Source organism: Odocoileus virginianus, chromosome 16 (assembly GCF_023699985.2).
Source record: "Odocoileus virginianus isolate 20LAN1187 ecotype Illinois chromosome 16, Ovbor_1.2, whole genome shotgun sequence".
Taxonomy (NCBI): Eukaryota; Metazoa; Chordata; class Mammalia; order Artiodactyla; family Cervidae; genus Odocoileus; species Odocoileus virginianus.
Genome location: NC_069689.1, coordinates 34160190 through 34175647, shown reverse-complemented (window position 1 = coordinate 34175647; position 15458 = coordinate 34160190). Strand labels below are relative to the sequence as shown.

At 36.1% G+C, this 15458-nt stretch overlaps 1 protein-coding gene and 1 long non-coding RNA gene across 9 annotated transcripts in view; one reads left to right on the top strand and one right to left on the bottom strand.

Moving 5' to 3' along the window:
* LOC110126876 (uncharacterized) overlaps nucleotides 1-15458 on the bottom strand; it is a 51654-nt gene that overhangs the window by 13009 nt on the left and 23187 nt on the right. Inside the window, exon 3 of one of the 2 annotated variants that reach the window (XR_011491833.1) lies at nucleotides 6958-11635. The exons of the other annotated variant lie outside the window; for it this stretch is intronic. This is a non-coding gene — a long non-coding RNA (uncharacterized lncRNA). Of the gene's footprint in view, nucleotides 1-6957; nucleotides 11636-15458 lie in introns of those variants that run through there. 2 annotated transcript variants of the gene reach the window in all.
* Nucleotides 1-15458, top strand: part of G2E3 (G2/M-phase specific E3 ubiquitin protein ligase) — a 69364-nt gene that overhangs the window by 32126 nt on the left and 21780 nt on the right. For all 7 annotated transcript variants that reach the window (XM_020876778.2, XM_070478058.1, XM_070478057.1 and 4 more), the window contains 7 exons: nucleotides 2660-2784; nucleotides 3717-3882; nucleotides 8238-8344; nucleotides 9019-9135; nucleotides 12784-12908; nucleotides 13221-13350; nucleotides 14453-14760. In XM_020876778.2, coding sequence (XP_020732437.1) covers nucleotides 2660-2784; nucleotides 3717-3882; nucleotides 8238-8344; nucleotides 9019-9135; nucleotides 12784-12908; nucleotides 13221-13350; nucleotides 14453-14760 — 1078 coding nt within the window. The remainder of the gene's footprint in view (nucleotides 1-2659; nucleotides 2785-3716; nucleotides 3883-8237; nucleotides 8345-9018; nucleotides 9136-12783; nucleotides 12909-13220; nucleotides 13351-14452; nucleotides 14761-15458) is intronic.

Below are 15458 nucleotides of genomic sequence, written 5' to 3'. Positions count from 1 at the left end.
ATCCACTCTTATCATCAGAATTATAATCTTACTTCCACTCAACTATTCTTCAGACCTTCTATCCTGAGGCAATCCAGTTATTTACTTTTCATTCTTACACCTCAGTTGCTGGGCTGGATTGATAGCTTGAGATGGCAATTACACAGCTATACAGACCAGTAATTTATGGTCTTCTCATATCTTGTAGCTCTTCCTGTGATACAGTTTGTTTATGTTCAGTGCCTTCTCCTGTTCTCGAAGATGAGTATTCTGAACTTTTAACTCTTTATTCATTCAGTTACAGTTTGTGAATCTTCTGTGTGATGGCTGTTATTATGTGAGGGAATGGACTGTAGGTCTCCATGTGTTCTGAGTAGAAATAATGAGAGTTAGAGAATGAGAAGATTGAAAGTACAGGGGTTTCTGTTCAGGGAATGTGGTACTGGAATTGATGACTTCCATGGTGGAGCAGTTTTGGCTGATGAGAGGGTCTCTTCATTACACTAAAGTGGAGATAAAGTGCATTGACACATTTTAATTGAGGAAGTAAAAAAAAAAAAAGAAAGAAAGATTGTCCTATCAATGCAGAAGTCATTTAGAATGATAGCAAGAATTAAAATAGGGAGGAGGGTGCCAAAGTCTGGAGGAAGTTAAGTTAGGTGACATTAGGTTCAAGGATCAGATCTTTTTAAGTCTGAAGGTAGAGTAATGGCCTACAGTCTGCAGCACAGAACTTAAAACATGTTCTGTTTATCCTTCTCCATACCTCTATCTATATTTCATGTTCACTCCTTGCCAAGTCTGGAAATTAAGGAGTATGAAACTATGCAGCTTCATAAAAGAAGTTCTATAAGGGAAGCTTTCAGAGAATTTTACTTTGGTTGAGACAGAGATATGAAAGTGGTTATTTTTAAGGATATTCAAGATTCAGGGGTGTGTGTGTTAGTTGCTCAGTCGTGTCCAACTCTTTGCAATCCCATGGACTGTAGCCCACCAGGCTCCTCTGTCCATGGAATTCTCCAGGCAAGAATACTGAGATGGGTTGCCATTTCCTTCTCCAGGGGATCTTCCCGACCCAGGGATTGAACCCAGGTCTCCTGTATTGCAGGCAGATACTTTACCATCTGAGCTACTATGGAAGCCCAAAATACAGGGGAGGTAATGATAAAGTAGAGGTTCTAGGTTCTAAGACACAAGGGAAAAACCTTGGAGAAAAAGGTAACAGTGGCATTTACCTATGGGCCTTGTGAGAGTATTATTATCAAAATTTCTCAGTCTTCTGGTGATAAAGTAGAGGTTCTAAGGCATAAGGGAAAAAACCTTGGAGAAAAGGGTAACAGTGGCATTTACCTATGGGCCTTGTGAGAGTATTAGTATCAAAATTTCTCAATCTTCTGGTGATAGTAAACTTTTCATGAAAGATGGCCTCTACAGGTACTGTTTGGAAAGCCTTTCTTAAGACATCATATCCTCTCTGAGTATATTGTGAACCTGTGAGAATTTCTTGATCCTGAAGAGGTGTCTCGATTTGTGACCTTAAAATAGAATTCCATATGTCAGTTTACAGGGAGAGACTCAGGTTAGCAAGGTATCCTTCTACAACCTGGCAGTGCTTGACAGGTGGACAGTATAATCCCTTCATTAGTGGCCAGTATCATCTCAGAGGTTCCAAGGTATGTGAAGTACTCTTCTGTATGTTAGTAATGATTGATTCATCTAATTATTTTTCTGTTTATATACTGTAGTGATATTTAAGTTAGAGGCAGTGGTATTCATTTCCTAGGGCTGCTTTGAAGATTACTCCAAACTGGGTCGCTTAAAACAGAAATGTATTCTCTCAGAATTTTGGAGACTGGAAGCTCCAAATCAAGCTGTCAGAGGGATTGACTTCTTCTGGAAGCTCTGGGGGAGAGTCTGCTCATGCTTCTCTGCTAGTGGCTGCTGGCAGCCTTTGGCATTCCTTGCTTTGTGGCAGCGTACCTCAGTCTCTGCCTCCATCTCCATGTGGCCTTCCCCTGTGTGCCTTACATCTCTCTCTTTTTACTTATAAGGACTTATAGGGACCACCTTAAATCCAGGATGAACTTATCTTGAAATCTTTAACATATCTACAAAGACCATGTTTCCAAGTAAGGTCACATTCAGAGGTACCAGGAATTAGGCCTTGAGCATAACTTTTGGAGAACCACTACTTAACCTACTTACTATAGGTATCTTAACACTTTTTCATTTGCTTAAGATAGAGTGATCCTCGCCAGTTTTTTACAAATTGTTTTTTAGAATTGTTTTGCTGTTGTCCTATATATAATAAATATTTCCTAACTGTATTTTCTGTTGAAATTTGAATGAGACTTTCATGTATAATCTTTATGTTTACAAACCCTTCGGTTTAAAATATTTTAGCAGGTAGGAAGGAAAAGAAGCTTCGTTGTCTCACCCACATTAGATTAAAGATGTTTCCTTTATCAGAAATTGTGATACGAGTGACTCTTTAGATTGGATTGTTTCTGAGTAAAACAATTTTTTTCAGGAAATCTCTTTAATATACTATAATCACAGCTTTCGTATGATGAAAGTAATTGTCAGACTCTCCACAAAGAATATTCATTTATACCTTGGTCTTACCTATAGTACTCAAATTTTCTGCGTTATAAATCCCTATTTTTATATTTTCTTCTAGAAGTGCTCTGTTTGCAAGAAAACGGGTGCTTCAATTGGATGTGTTGCACCCCGATGTAAACGGAGTTATCATTTCCCCTGTGGACTTCAGAGAGAATGTATTTTCCAGTTCACTGGCAATTTTGCGTGAGTTAATTAACTGTCAAATATGAAAGATGTAAAGGAAAAGTGGAAAATGGATATGGATCTCTCTAATTATATCATTCCTTTGTAAAATTTCTTTTCAAAGTTGCACTGAGGTTATATGTGTATTTTAGAGAATTACAATGTCTGTAATGGCCTTAATGATTAATATTCACCTCTAGCTTTCAGCCCTAGACTATAATATGGAAGTGTTAATTTATTCACATTCAGTAGAAATTTCTGTCTTATATATATAATCCTAGATTTTATGTTACTTTTTAGGTTTAATACTTTACTTTTCTTTCACAGGGCTATCTGTATTCTTACTGAGTAAATTGAAGACATGTAAATTTGATACAGTCCAAAAAAATAATTATTATGCCCTGGGATGCCCCTAAAAATATTCATTTCTTAAGTTTAGCTCTAAACATCAAGATTTTATGAATTTTGGTGTTTGTTATCATGAGTGATTTCTTTCTTTTAGTCTTTGTGCTCTTGACCTATTTAATGGTTTGTTATGTATGAAAACTACAGTGTAGAAAATGCAAATGGAAATAAATTTAGTGGGTTAAGAATAATTATTGTTTGCACTTTAGTTATTAAAATAATATTTTTAAGTATAAGTTCCTTTGATTCAGGTTTGAGTACAAATGTTGTGTATACTGTTACTAACAATATTTCATAATTCTCAACATAGTATTAGTTACTGAAATTCTGTGAGGTGAATCTCAGCACCAAAAGGTTCACATTTGGCAAATGTAGCTCTCCTTGCTTATAGATGATGAGACTGATTTACAGTGGCATTTCCCCAGCCTGTTGTAAGTTAATTGTGAAAGAGACAAATGAATTTTCTCTTTTAGATATGAATTGTAATGCTAGCTTAGTTGTGCTTTATAATTTATTAGATGTTATTTTTAATTAATTTACATTTTTAGGTCATTTTGTTGGAAACATCGACCTGTTCAAATAATTACATCTAATAATTGTAGAGACTCCTTACTGTGCACCATTTGCTTGGAATTTATAGAGCCTATTCCAACTTACAGCGTGTTACGAAGTCCTTGTTGTAAGAATGCTTGGTTTCATAGAGACTGTTTGCAGGTAAGATAGTGTGTAAACATTTTCGGATATAAAGTATGCTGCTTGTTGATTTGAATTAGAACAGACGTGTTTTAGCTCTTACTACTTGTAACTTTTTAAAATAGCTTTATTGAATAAAATTTTACATGTAAAATTACTCTGTTGAAGTATACAGTTAATGTTTTGGTAAATACTTTAGATACTACCTTTTAATGTATTTTTACACTTAAAAAAATTTGTTTTTACCCAAGGATTTTGTTTGTATATCACAAAGAATAATGCACAGTCTTTAATTCCCAAGTTTATTTATATGCTTAAAGTTAGAAGAACCAGGATACGTGAAATAATAAGTTGTAAGCTAGGATAATTTAATGTTAAGAGGTCTATTTTTTTTAGTTTAGTAAACATTTTGTCATGCGCTTCTGAGGTGGCACAGTGGTAAAGAATCTGCCTGCCAGTGCAGGAGACATAAGAGAGGCAAGTTTGATCCCTGGGTTGGGAAGATCCCCTGGAGAAAGAAATGACAATCTGCTCCAGTATTCTTGCCTGGAAAATTCCGTGTAGAGAGGTATCTGGCAGGCTACAATCCATGGTGTCGCAAAGAGTCAGATACAACTGAGTGCACGCATGCACACACACAGAAACACTTTATCATAACATTTGAAATTAAACTGATTACAGTCCAATGAATTGAAATATATTATAGTTCTTTGAGAGCCACCTTGTATGTCAAACCTGATGACAAGTTTTCAGGTAAATTGAATATCATAAAACAATATTAAATAATCTGCAGTTTCTTCAATTCAGAAGATAGTTTAAAATTTTAAAAAGATCCCAATTATTTATAACATCAAATATGTAATATACTTGTGTGAAAGTGTCAATTGATAGGCAGTTATTGTTGATAATGCCAATTATCAAAGGATTCACTTAAATTTATACTGTTTTTAAAGTTTAGCTTTTATTATTATTTAGTAAAATGAAATGTTAGTATTGATTACAAATTACCTACAAAAGTTTTTTTTTTTTTTTTAAGTTAGGAGATGTTGTAAATCCTCTTATATTTCAACAAAATCTTAATAGTACTACGGTAGTCCAAGTAGTAAAGCTTGATTACTTTGTTTGTTTTATGAGCCTTCAACTCTTCTTTTTAGTATTATTCAGTTAAAAGTGGCAGGATGGAGCCTGTTTGGTTGGGTAAATAGTAGAGATTCTATTAATTCTCATGAAATAGTGTTTGTAAAAGGATCCAGAGAGTGTAATTCTCAACATCATGAAGTACTGTCTTTATCTGTTGAAGAAGAAGTTCACATTATGTGAGAATCTCTAAAAAGTTATTATCTTAATTAAGGTGTTATATTTGAATGAATTGAATGTAATTGCTGCCAAATGTATCATCTTGTTAACTTTGTATAGTAGTGTGTTATTTTCCAGGACAAATAAGATTTGCCTCATTTTGTGTTAATAATGAAACAGAGAGGTTCTCCAATTTGATCTAGTATGCCTAGGACTTTTTGTGAACTGTGAAAGTACTAAGTTTCTAATTCTGTCATTAAAAACTAGAAATAGTACTACTAACAAAAATGTAGGTCTACTTTACGCAGGTGTAATGTCATGGCCACATGGACACCTGTCTGTGATGTAAATATTAACAATTATTTATTACATGGTTAGAGCATACACGGACAGAACTTGTTCTTGAATCATGTGTCTTGAAGAAGCTTCAGTGGCTTTTCCACTCTGGTACAAGTCTTAACTGAAATAGTAAATGGAGTCTACCCAGTTTAGGTAGCTATAATCATACCTAAAGAAAAAGTTTTTTTAATCTCTGAACTCCATGAATACAAAGAGTTGAAGGAGGAACAAACCTATGCAGTAGGATGAGAGTTATATGTGGTTAAGCAAATTTTAAGCAAATAACAGACACTTTACCTGCCTCCTGCGAAACCTGTATGCAGGTCAAGAAGCAACAGTTAAAACTGGGCATAGAACAATGGACTGGTTCAAAATTGGCAGAGGAGTAAATGAAGGCTGTATATTGTCACCCTGCTTCTTTAACATTTATGCAGAATATATCATCCAAAATGCTGGGCTGGATGAAGCACAAGCTGGAATCAAGATTGCTGGCAGAAATATCCACAACCTCAGATATGCATATAACACCACCTTTAGGGCAGAAAGCAAAGAGGAATTAGCCTCTTGATAAAGGTGAAAGAGGAGAGTGAAAAGGCTGGCTTAAAACTTGTCATTCTGCAAACTAAGATCATGGATCCAATCCAATCACTTCATGGCAAATAGATGGGGAAACAATGGAAACAGAGATAGATTTTATTTTCCTGAGCTCCAAAATCACTGCAGATGGTAACTGCAGCCATGGAATTAGAAGATACTTGCTCCTTGGATGAAGAACCATGACAAACCTAGACAGCATATTAAAAAGCAGAGCGACATTACTTTGCCTACAAAGGTCCATATTGTCAAAGCTATGGTTTTTCCAGTAGTCATGTATGTGTATGAGATCTGGACAATAAAAAAGACTGAGCGCCGAACTGTGGTGCTGGAGAAGACTCTTGAGAGTGCCCTATACTGCCAGGAGATTAAGGCAGTCAATCCAAGGAAATCAACCCTGAATATTCATTGAAAGGACTGATGCTGAAACTGAAACTCCAATACTTTGGCCACCTGGTACAAAGAGCCAGCTTATTGGAAAAGACCATTATGCTGGAAAAAACTGAAGGCAGGAGGAGAAGGGGACGACAGAGGATGAGATGGTTGGATGGCATCACTGACTCCATGGACATGAGTGAGAGCAAACTCCAAGAGATGGTAAAGGACAGGAAAGCCTGGTGTGCTGCAGCTCTTTGCTGGGGTTGCAAAGAGTCAGGCATGACTGAGTGAACAAGAAAAGCAAATTTTATTTGTGACTTCTACAAATGCTGTATATATTAGGATTTTGTGAGGAGAGACTATAGATTAGTATCAAAGAAATTGATATAGATTTTCCATTCTGTATATGGAAAGAATTGTCACTATTCTTGTTCAGTTTGGATTTCTCCGTCATTGTTGTGGTCTTCTTGGTATCCTTCATGTCTGCTGTTTTTCTTTCTGTTTCCACTGCTCAAAGATCCTTTAGGTTCAGCAGAGATTTCATTAATAACTTGCTATTTTCCTCTCACATGGTGTGTGTGTGCTACATTGTAGTTGTTTGAACCTGGATTCTTCTTTGTTCACTTCTTTCTTTACCATCCACAAATCATTCCCCAAGTCTTTCAGGTCTGCTTAATATTTTTTGTGTATCCTTTTTTGCTACCTTGAATCTTAGGCCTTTTGTGATTTCACTTCAGACAGTTTTTCTTTTTTTTATTAACTAGGCTTTTGCTGGAGCCTGTTAGCTCCTACATGCCTTATTCCCTGTCAGTTCTTCACACTACTGACTTTGACTTATCTTTGTGTTTTTATTACTTAGTTCAGTATGGTCAGCATGTAATCTTTAAGGATATTGTGAGTAAGTTCCCCAATCACATGTACTCTTTTTGCCTCTGAGAGTTAATATGTGCTGTTCCCTTTCCTTGTGTCATCTTTTATCCTATTTTCATGGCACATCTCTATTTTTTCCAAACTTAACTTTGACCTTACCATTCCTGTGACATTTTTGCCAGACTCTTAAATAAACTTCAGTACTTCTCCCTTTCTCTCACTGTATGTACTTTTTCTAAAAGTAGTTTTATACTGTATCCCTACTCATAAGAACTCCTTGGAACAGAATCTAAGTCATTTTATGTTTGTTTTTAGTACAGGCCTAGTGTTTGGCACCTATATTGTGGGGATTAAATATTAAATAAATGTGTGCTTCTAGTTTTTAAATTGAGAATTGGTTACTCTTCCTCTTGAATATCTTCTGCCTGCTGCTTCTGTATTTGTATTTGTTGAGGCAGTAAGAATGGGTTTCATGCTTCTTCCTTGGGAAGAAAACTAACAGATTGAGTTAAAAACAGAACCAAGGATGCTTTATATGTATCATTTATTTAAACATCCTTCCTAGATTAAGTAACCAAAGATTTTTACTGTTTTATTCACAGAGAGTGATGGACAACACAATTTTTGGGAACAGGAATGACATTAGATACAAAAGGTTGAGAAACACATGGGTGAGAGATGTAAAGAACAGTCAATTCATTGGCTTAATATTTTTTTCCCACTGGGAGAAATATCTCCAAATTTTAGCAGTGGGATAACTTAGTTTAACAAAGTTTATGAACCACTAACATAAATAAAATTTCATAGTATATTGTTAAAAGTAGCACATGTTCTGTTAGCTATATAATTCCTAACCTGATAATCTTAATTAACCATGTATTTTCTGTTTTCCACTATAGGTGCAGGCAATAAATGCAGGAGTGTTTTTCTTTAGGTGCACTATATGCAATAATAGTGATATATTTCAGAAAGAAATGTTGAGAATGGGAATTCATATTCCTGAAAAGTGAGTTACATTTAGCCTTTTGATGAAAACATGTTTTAAATGTAGAATTTAATGAAAATGGAAATAGTCATTTATATTGATTAATTACTCATAGATAAGCAGCCATTTCAAAAAGGGAAATGTAAAGCCTGCCCCACCACCACTTCCTCCTCCTCCTCAGATGGCCAGTTCTTGGGACCAGGCACTGTGACTTAACTGTCTCATTAGTTGTTAATAGTCTCTTAATAACTGTACACCTCACTTGTGTACCATATTCATTGAATTATACACAAGTATAATAGGCTTTGGACTGGTATGTATAAATTCTATGAGAATCAAGATGTGGTTTAAATTTAAAGTGTATGAGAAGAATTTTCTTAATATTTAAAGGTGAGAAATCCAGAAATAGTGGTACTAAACTTGAAATTTTAAAAATTGGAAGTGAAATATTAAGAGAAATACAAGTTTAAGAAAATGTCTACTTAATTTTTCATTTAACATTTGAAATTCATTGAGAGTAATGAACTGTAGGATAAGATAACATTAATGGATTTATATTTTGAATTGAATGATTGATCCTAAAAAAGAACAAATTTTATCCTTGTTCCTAAGTTTGTAACGAGTTTATTTTTAGATTAATATCCTTTTATGTAACATTTAAGGCCAAAGTCCATTTTACATTGGTTCGTTTACAGAGACGCATCTTGGGAATTAGAGGAAAATGCTTACCAAGAGCTTCTGCAGCACTATGAGCATTGTGATGTCCGAAGATGTCGTTGCAAAGAAGGGCGAGACTATAATGTGCCTGATAGGTAAATGGGAAAGTTCATATGTACTTAGTGTCCGTTTTAAAACCTTCAACTTGAGAAAGTAGGTTTCCTAGCTAGTGAAGTATTTTGCTCTTAGGGTGTTTGAAGTTTTAATCTGAGATGAGGTATGTTTATTAAATATTTATTTGCATATGTTTAGAGAGGAATTACTGCAGCTGGCATAATTGTAACTTTTGTGGTATGTTTTCATAAGCTCTGTTTTCTAGAGCTTTACTGTTGTAGCCACTAGCCACAGTTGACCAGTGAGCCCTTGAAATGTGGCTGTTCCAAATTGAGAGGTGTTGAAAGCGTAAAATACACATTGAACATTTAACATGTATCTTAGTTTGCTGGGTGCCATAACAAAATACCACAAACTGGGTGACTTAAACAACAGAAATTTGTCTTCTCACAATCCTGGAGGCTCCAAGTCCAAGGTACAGGTATTGGCAGGTTTGATTTCTTTTGAAGCCTCTGTCCTTGGCTTGCACGTGGCTTCCTTCTAGTTGTTGTCCCCCCCTGTGCCTTAATCTTTTCTTCTTATTAGGACACCAGTCATTGGATTCAAACCCCACCCATATGACCTCATTTCATCTCTTTAAAAAAATATATATTTACTTTGGTTGTGCCAGGTCTTAGCTGTGTAATCTTCTGTATTTAGTTGTGGCATGCCAACTCTTAGTTGTAGCATGTGGTATTCAGTTCCCTGACCAGGGCCAACCAGGGCCCCTTGCAGTGGGAGTGTAGCAGAGTCTTGGCCACTGGAGCAGCAGGGAAGTCTCCATAATTTTCTATTTTCTATTTCTAGGTCCTATCACCAAATACAGTCACATTGTCAAGTACTGGGTGTTAGGTCTTCAACATATGAATTCTGGGAGTGATGCAATTCTGCTTTTTTAAGGAAAAAAAAAAAGACCTTAAAATATCTTGTCAATAATTTTTTAAATTGACTACATCAGACAAAATGATTATATTTCAGAAATATTCAAATCAATTCACTTGTTTCTTTTACCTTTTTAAATCTGATTACTAGGAAAGTTTAAATTATGTATATGATTTACATTATATTTCTGTTGGATGACATTGTTCTAGAAGTTAAGAAACTAGATTATCTGTCAGTATTTGTTTTAGATCACTGTAAAAAAAATAAGGCTTGGTATTTGAAATTTATTGATTATTCTTTTATCAGTATACATTGGCTGTAATCTTGATAATCATTTTGTGCCTTCTGTGTACATACTGTGTTGTTGTTATTAAGTGACTAAGTCATGTACGACCTTTGTCACTCCATGGACTGTGCCCACCAGGCTCCTCTGTCTGGGATTTCCCAGCCAAGAATATTGGAGTGGGTTGCCATTTCCTTCTCCAAGGGATCATCCTGACCAAGGGATCAAACCCATGTCTCTTGCATTGGCAGGTGGATTCTTTACCTCTGAGCCACCAGGGAAACCCACACACTGTGTATAGAGTATTGGAAGTCAAGAGTATTTTTATTTTTTATGATACAGGGTAAAAAGTAAAAAATTAATTTTGTTGAAATTTATATAGGAAATTTTGATAAACTTTAACATGGCAAACAAACTCAAGGTGCAGAGCAGAATGATAGGAGCCTTATTTCTTATGGAAAGTGATTTTGCTAGGTGATTTTACTCCTTACTTTGCTAAAGGCTTAGCAGCTTTGGTAGGTTTCTCCCAAGAAGCTACTACTGATTCCCTGTTCTAGGCTCGATTTTCCCTTCATTGTGCTTGTTACAATACAGTTGATGTTATTTAAATCTGTCTTTGCCACTAGACTAAAGATTCATTAAGGGTTGAGATCTCATTGAAGATGTCGAGTAATGTGTATTGTTGCCTAAGTTACTTGATCTGGTGACCCTGATTATTCATTTGTAAGCACTAATAATACCCCGCTCAAGAGTTGTGCTGAGGCAGAGACGAGACTGTATGTAAATGTGCTTTGTAGACAGTAAGATGCTTTAGAGTTCTAAGAAGCAATATGTTCATTAATATTGACATTTTCTAAATCCATTGTAGGTTATTTTGTTTATAATTAAATTTATTTATTTTTCTTGTGTACCATTGGTCATCTAATCCTTTGCTACCAAAGTCAGTTTTCTTTCTGGTAGCAACTTTGTTTTTTCTCCTAGGACACAGATTCTTGGTGTCTGAATGCTTCCTTTACAGTCTCACTTCCTCTCATTCTAGTGATCGGAAGGTAATTTTGCTGAAAGGCAGCATGGTGTAGTGGTTAGGATCATGGTCTGAAGTCAGGTAAACTGGATTGGAAGCCTCACTCTGAGACTAGCAGTGTCAGTTTGTTTGGGCATGTGATTTACACCTCTGCTTTGATTTCCTCTTCTTTAAAAGGTGGTAACTTTTTTCCAACCTTCTAAAATTATGAGGATTAAATTTTACATGTAAAGGGTGAGAACTGGGCCTGGTGTGTAAGCATTTATATCAGCTGTCATCTTTCTTTCTCTTCATCCTCCGTTGGCAGGACTACCTGGGGAAGAAGGGAGACACAGATGACACAACCCTATACAGCCATTTCCACAGAGGAGATTTGCCCACACCTAGCAGAGGGGAAAGTTCTGCAGCTACCTCTCTGATCACCCACGTGTCCATACATTCAGGGAGTACATCTGTCCCCATATAGACCGATGTACTCATAGCCAGACAGAGAGGAGTCTGCACAGCATAACCCACAGCCATACAGAAAGTGTGGGTGCAGACTGGCACACGTCACAGTGCAGTGGGGAACACGCTGGGAGTGCGGGCGGGCAGGGAACAAATGAGAGAACATGAGTGTAGGTCAGGTACTCAGTCTGGATCCCAGTGAGCTACACAGTATCTGAGGTATCTGAGCAAGCTTATTACAGGAAATAATTCCTTACCTTGAATAGGGAAGATAGTATTTTAGGTAAGACAGTATATTGACTGAATGCTTCTTCCTTATCAGACACATTGACATAGCAGTCTCCCTGTGAGCATAATCATCTCCAAGTATAAAAGAAAATTTTTTTTCCTTCTCAATCATATTCTTTCCAGTGTTTATATTCTTGGGTGTATGTGCATGTTCACATTGTTATTTAGCTTGCATATTTTTAGATAGAGAATATTGGACTTCCTTGGTGGTCCAGTAGTTAAGAATCCACTTTGCAATGCAGGGGACACTGGTTCTATCCCTGGTCCAGGAAGATCCCACATGCCTTAGGGACAACTAAGCCTGTGTGCCACAACTACTAAGCCCATGTGTAGCAACTACTGAAGCCCATGAGCCCTAGAGCCCATGCTCTGCAACAAGAGAAGCCACCTCAATGATTGGCCCATGCACCACAACTGAAGAGTAGCCCCCGCTCTCCACAACTAGAGAAAACCTGTGCACAGCAATGAAAACCCAGTGCAGCCAGTAATAAAGAAATAAAAATAAATATTTTTAAAAAGAGACTATTCAAACAGGGAGATTACAAATGTAATAAATGAAATAGGAAAAAAAGCACTAGGAAAAAGTAATACAGTATCAAATCAGATAATTTTCCTTTCTTTGGTTGTGTGTGTGAGATGGACAGTGAGGCATGTGGTGGTGCTGATGGTTGAAATTAAACTAAGTTAATACTGAATGTAAATACCTGCTTCTCTTTATGTCCTCAGCAAATGGGAAATAAAGCGCTGTCAGTGTTGTGGTTCTAGCGGAACACATTTAGCCTGTTCCTCACTACAGTCATGGGAACAAAATTGGGAATGTTTGGAATGTAGAAGTATTCTCTACAGTGCAGGTAATTTGTAATTTTGAACAAAGATGGTTTCATTAAATGAATATTAAAAAAATTTCTCCTGTATTTCTGTTATGCTGCTTGCATGTGTACTATGTTGCTTCAGTCTGTGCAACCCTATGGACTGCAGCCTGCCAGGCTCCTCTGTCCATGGGATTCTCGCCAGGCCAAGAATACTGGAGTGGGTTGCCCTGCCCTCCTCCAGGGATCGAACCTGCGTCTCTTACGTCTGCCTGCATTGGCAGGTGGGTTCTTTACCACTAGCACCATCTTGGAAGCAGTCTATTATGCTAACATTGGGTTTTAAATCTGTAGGCGAATTCCAGAAAGCCAAAAAGCATGCATTACCCAACACTAATGTGGGAATAAATGATTGTTTGTTGGAGGAGTCTTCACCTAAATTATCCAGACAGTCACCTGGAGACCAGCGTAAAGATCTGCTGAGGTATGTATTTTGAATTGGAAAAAAAATATAAAACTTTATTTTGAGAAAATTTTAACAGGGTTTGGCTCTATATACATTTAGAGTATTGGCTGATCTTACTGTAGTTTGAAAGAGTGCTTTTCAAACTATAGTCCCCAACTTGATATAGAAAGATGTTCCATGGGCATTGCCTCTAACTGGATTATTTTGTGTTCATTAATTCCAACTACAGATGGAGAAACTGAGGCAGGGAACAACTGAGTTAGTCCATATAATTGTCTGCAAGTCTTTTTAAGACTGATTGCTTGGCTTCATGCTCAGAGGTTCCAATTCTGTTTATCTGCTGTGGGCCCCAAGAATTTGCGTTTCTAACAAGTTTCCAGATGCTGTACTTGTCTGGGACCACACTTTAAGAATTAATAGTATAGACTAAAAGTACTATTTAGAGGGTTTATGAATGCTAATTAAAATATGTAATCTCTTAAAATTATAGGTCTATTATGTAGTAAGTAGAGATTACTGTGCTCTACTTTTAAAGGAGCTAGTGAACATGAAATAAGGTGCAGTTAAGCAAATATGGCCAGTGAAGTAAGAGTTTAAACTCTTGGCTCTTATACCTGAATCTGCTGAATTGATCAAATTTGGGATAGTCATCTGTCACCATTCTTATAAATGATTTATAACATTAGATGCTTTTAATTTGGTAGAAGATTGGGTAGAGGGAATCATGAATTTAGAACTAAGCTTATTGGTTTTTGGTTCCCATGGCAACCATTGCCTGTTTTTGGGTGGGAGTTGGGGAGTTTGAAAAGACCCTGATGCTGGGAAAGATTGAGGGCAGGAGGAGAAGGGAACAACAGAGGATGAGATGGTTGGATGGCATCACCGACTCAATGGACATGGGTTTGGGTGGACTTTGGGAGTTGGTGATGGACAGGGAGGCCTGGCGTGCTGTGGTTCATGGGGTCGCCAAGAGTTGGACACCACTGAGCGACTGAACTGAACTTGGGAAGAACTTCCTTTTAATCTTTTCTCTTATTATTTTTTTATTGGCTGTATAATTGCTATGTCATGTAAAGTACTTTAGAGTACTTACCTCTGTATCTAAATTCATGTTTTATAGGCAAGGCAGCAAATTTAGAAGAGATATCTCAACTCTAATTATAGAGTTAGGATTCCAAGTTAAGAAAAAGCCTAAAAAAGTATTTATCAACAAAGCCAATATCTGGAATAGTGCCTTAGATGGATTCAGAAATCAGAACTTTAATCCTTCATATACAATTGAAATAGTGTATGTTAATGAAAATGATCATTTTGGAAGAGAGCAGCCTGGATCAAAGCAAGAATTCCTAAGTCTCTTAATGCAGCAACTTGAGAACTCACCATTGTTTGAAGGGTCCTTGTCAAAGAACTTGTCTTTAAATTCTCAAGGTAATTATTTACTTTATTATTGTATATACTGAATATGGCATGTGTTAAGAAAGATAGGTTAGAATTGATATTCAATACCTGTAGTCAAAATGTATAATCACTTTGTTAATAAAATAGTGATAAATCACAGAGAAGGGGAGAAGTGATACTTCAAAAATTAATTTTTATAGTGAACATTTTTTATTTAAAATATCCTATAGCAATATCCTCCAGTGATTCCATAATGAAGTAATTTCTTTAAAATGTACTTTATATTAATTTAAATTCATCTGAATATAATGGCCAAATGTGATGAATAATTTTTTGAGCTCTTTTTGTTTATATATTTGAAATTTGCAATTCACATGTTTCTTCACAACCTAGAATTTGTATAACATAATTTTGGGGTCGACGTATAACAGATTCTTAACATAACTTTTTTGCTTTCAAAAATTTTCTTTTTTTTCCAGATTTTATATACTTTTCTATCTTTACTTCTGGTGGAGAAATAATGTAATTAAAACAGGCATTGTGAAACACTGGTTAATTCTAGCATTCTTTTTTTAGGAACTTTTATAACCACTTTTGCTGTAATAGGAATTGGAGAGAGAGCGAGAAGACATTTCATTCAGTTGACTTCCTTCTATGTTTTCTTTAGAATTTCCTCACCATTACCTGAAATAATTGAGAAACTACCAAGGATCATTAGTACTATGAAC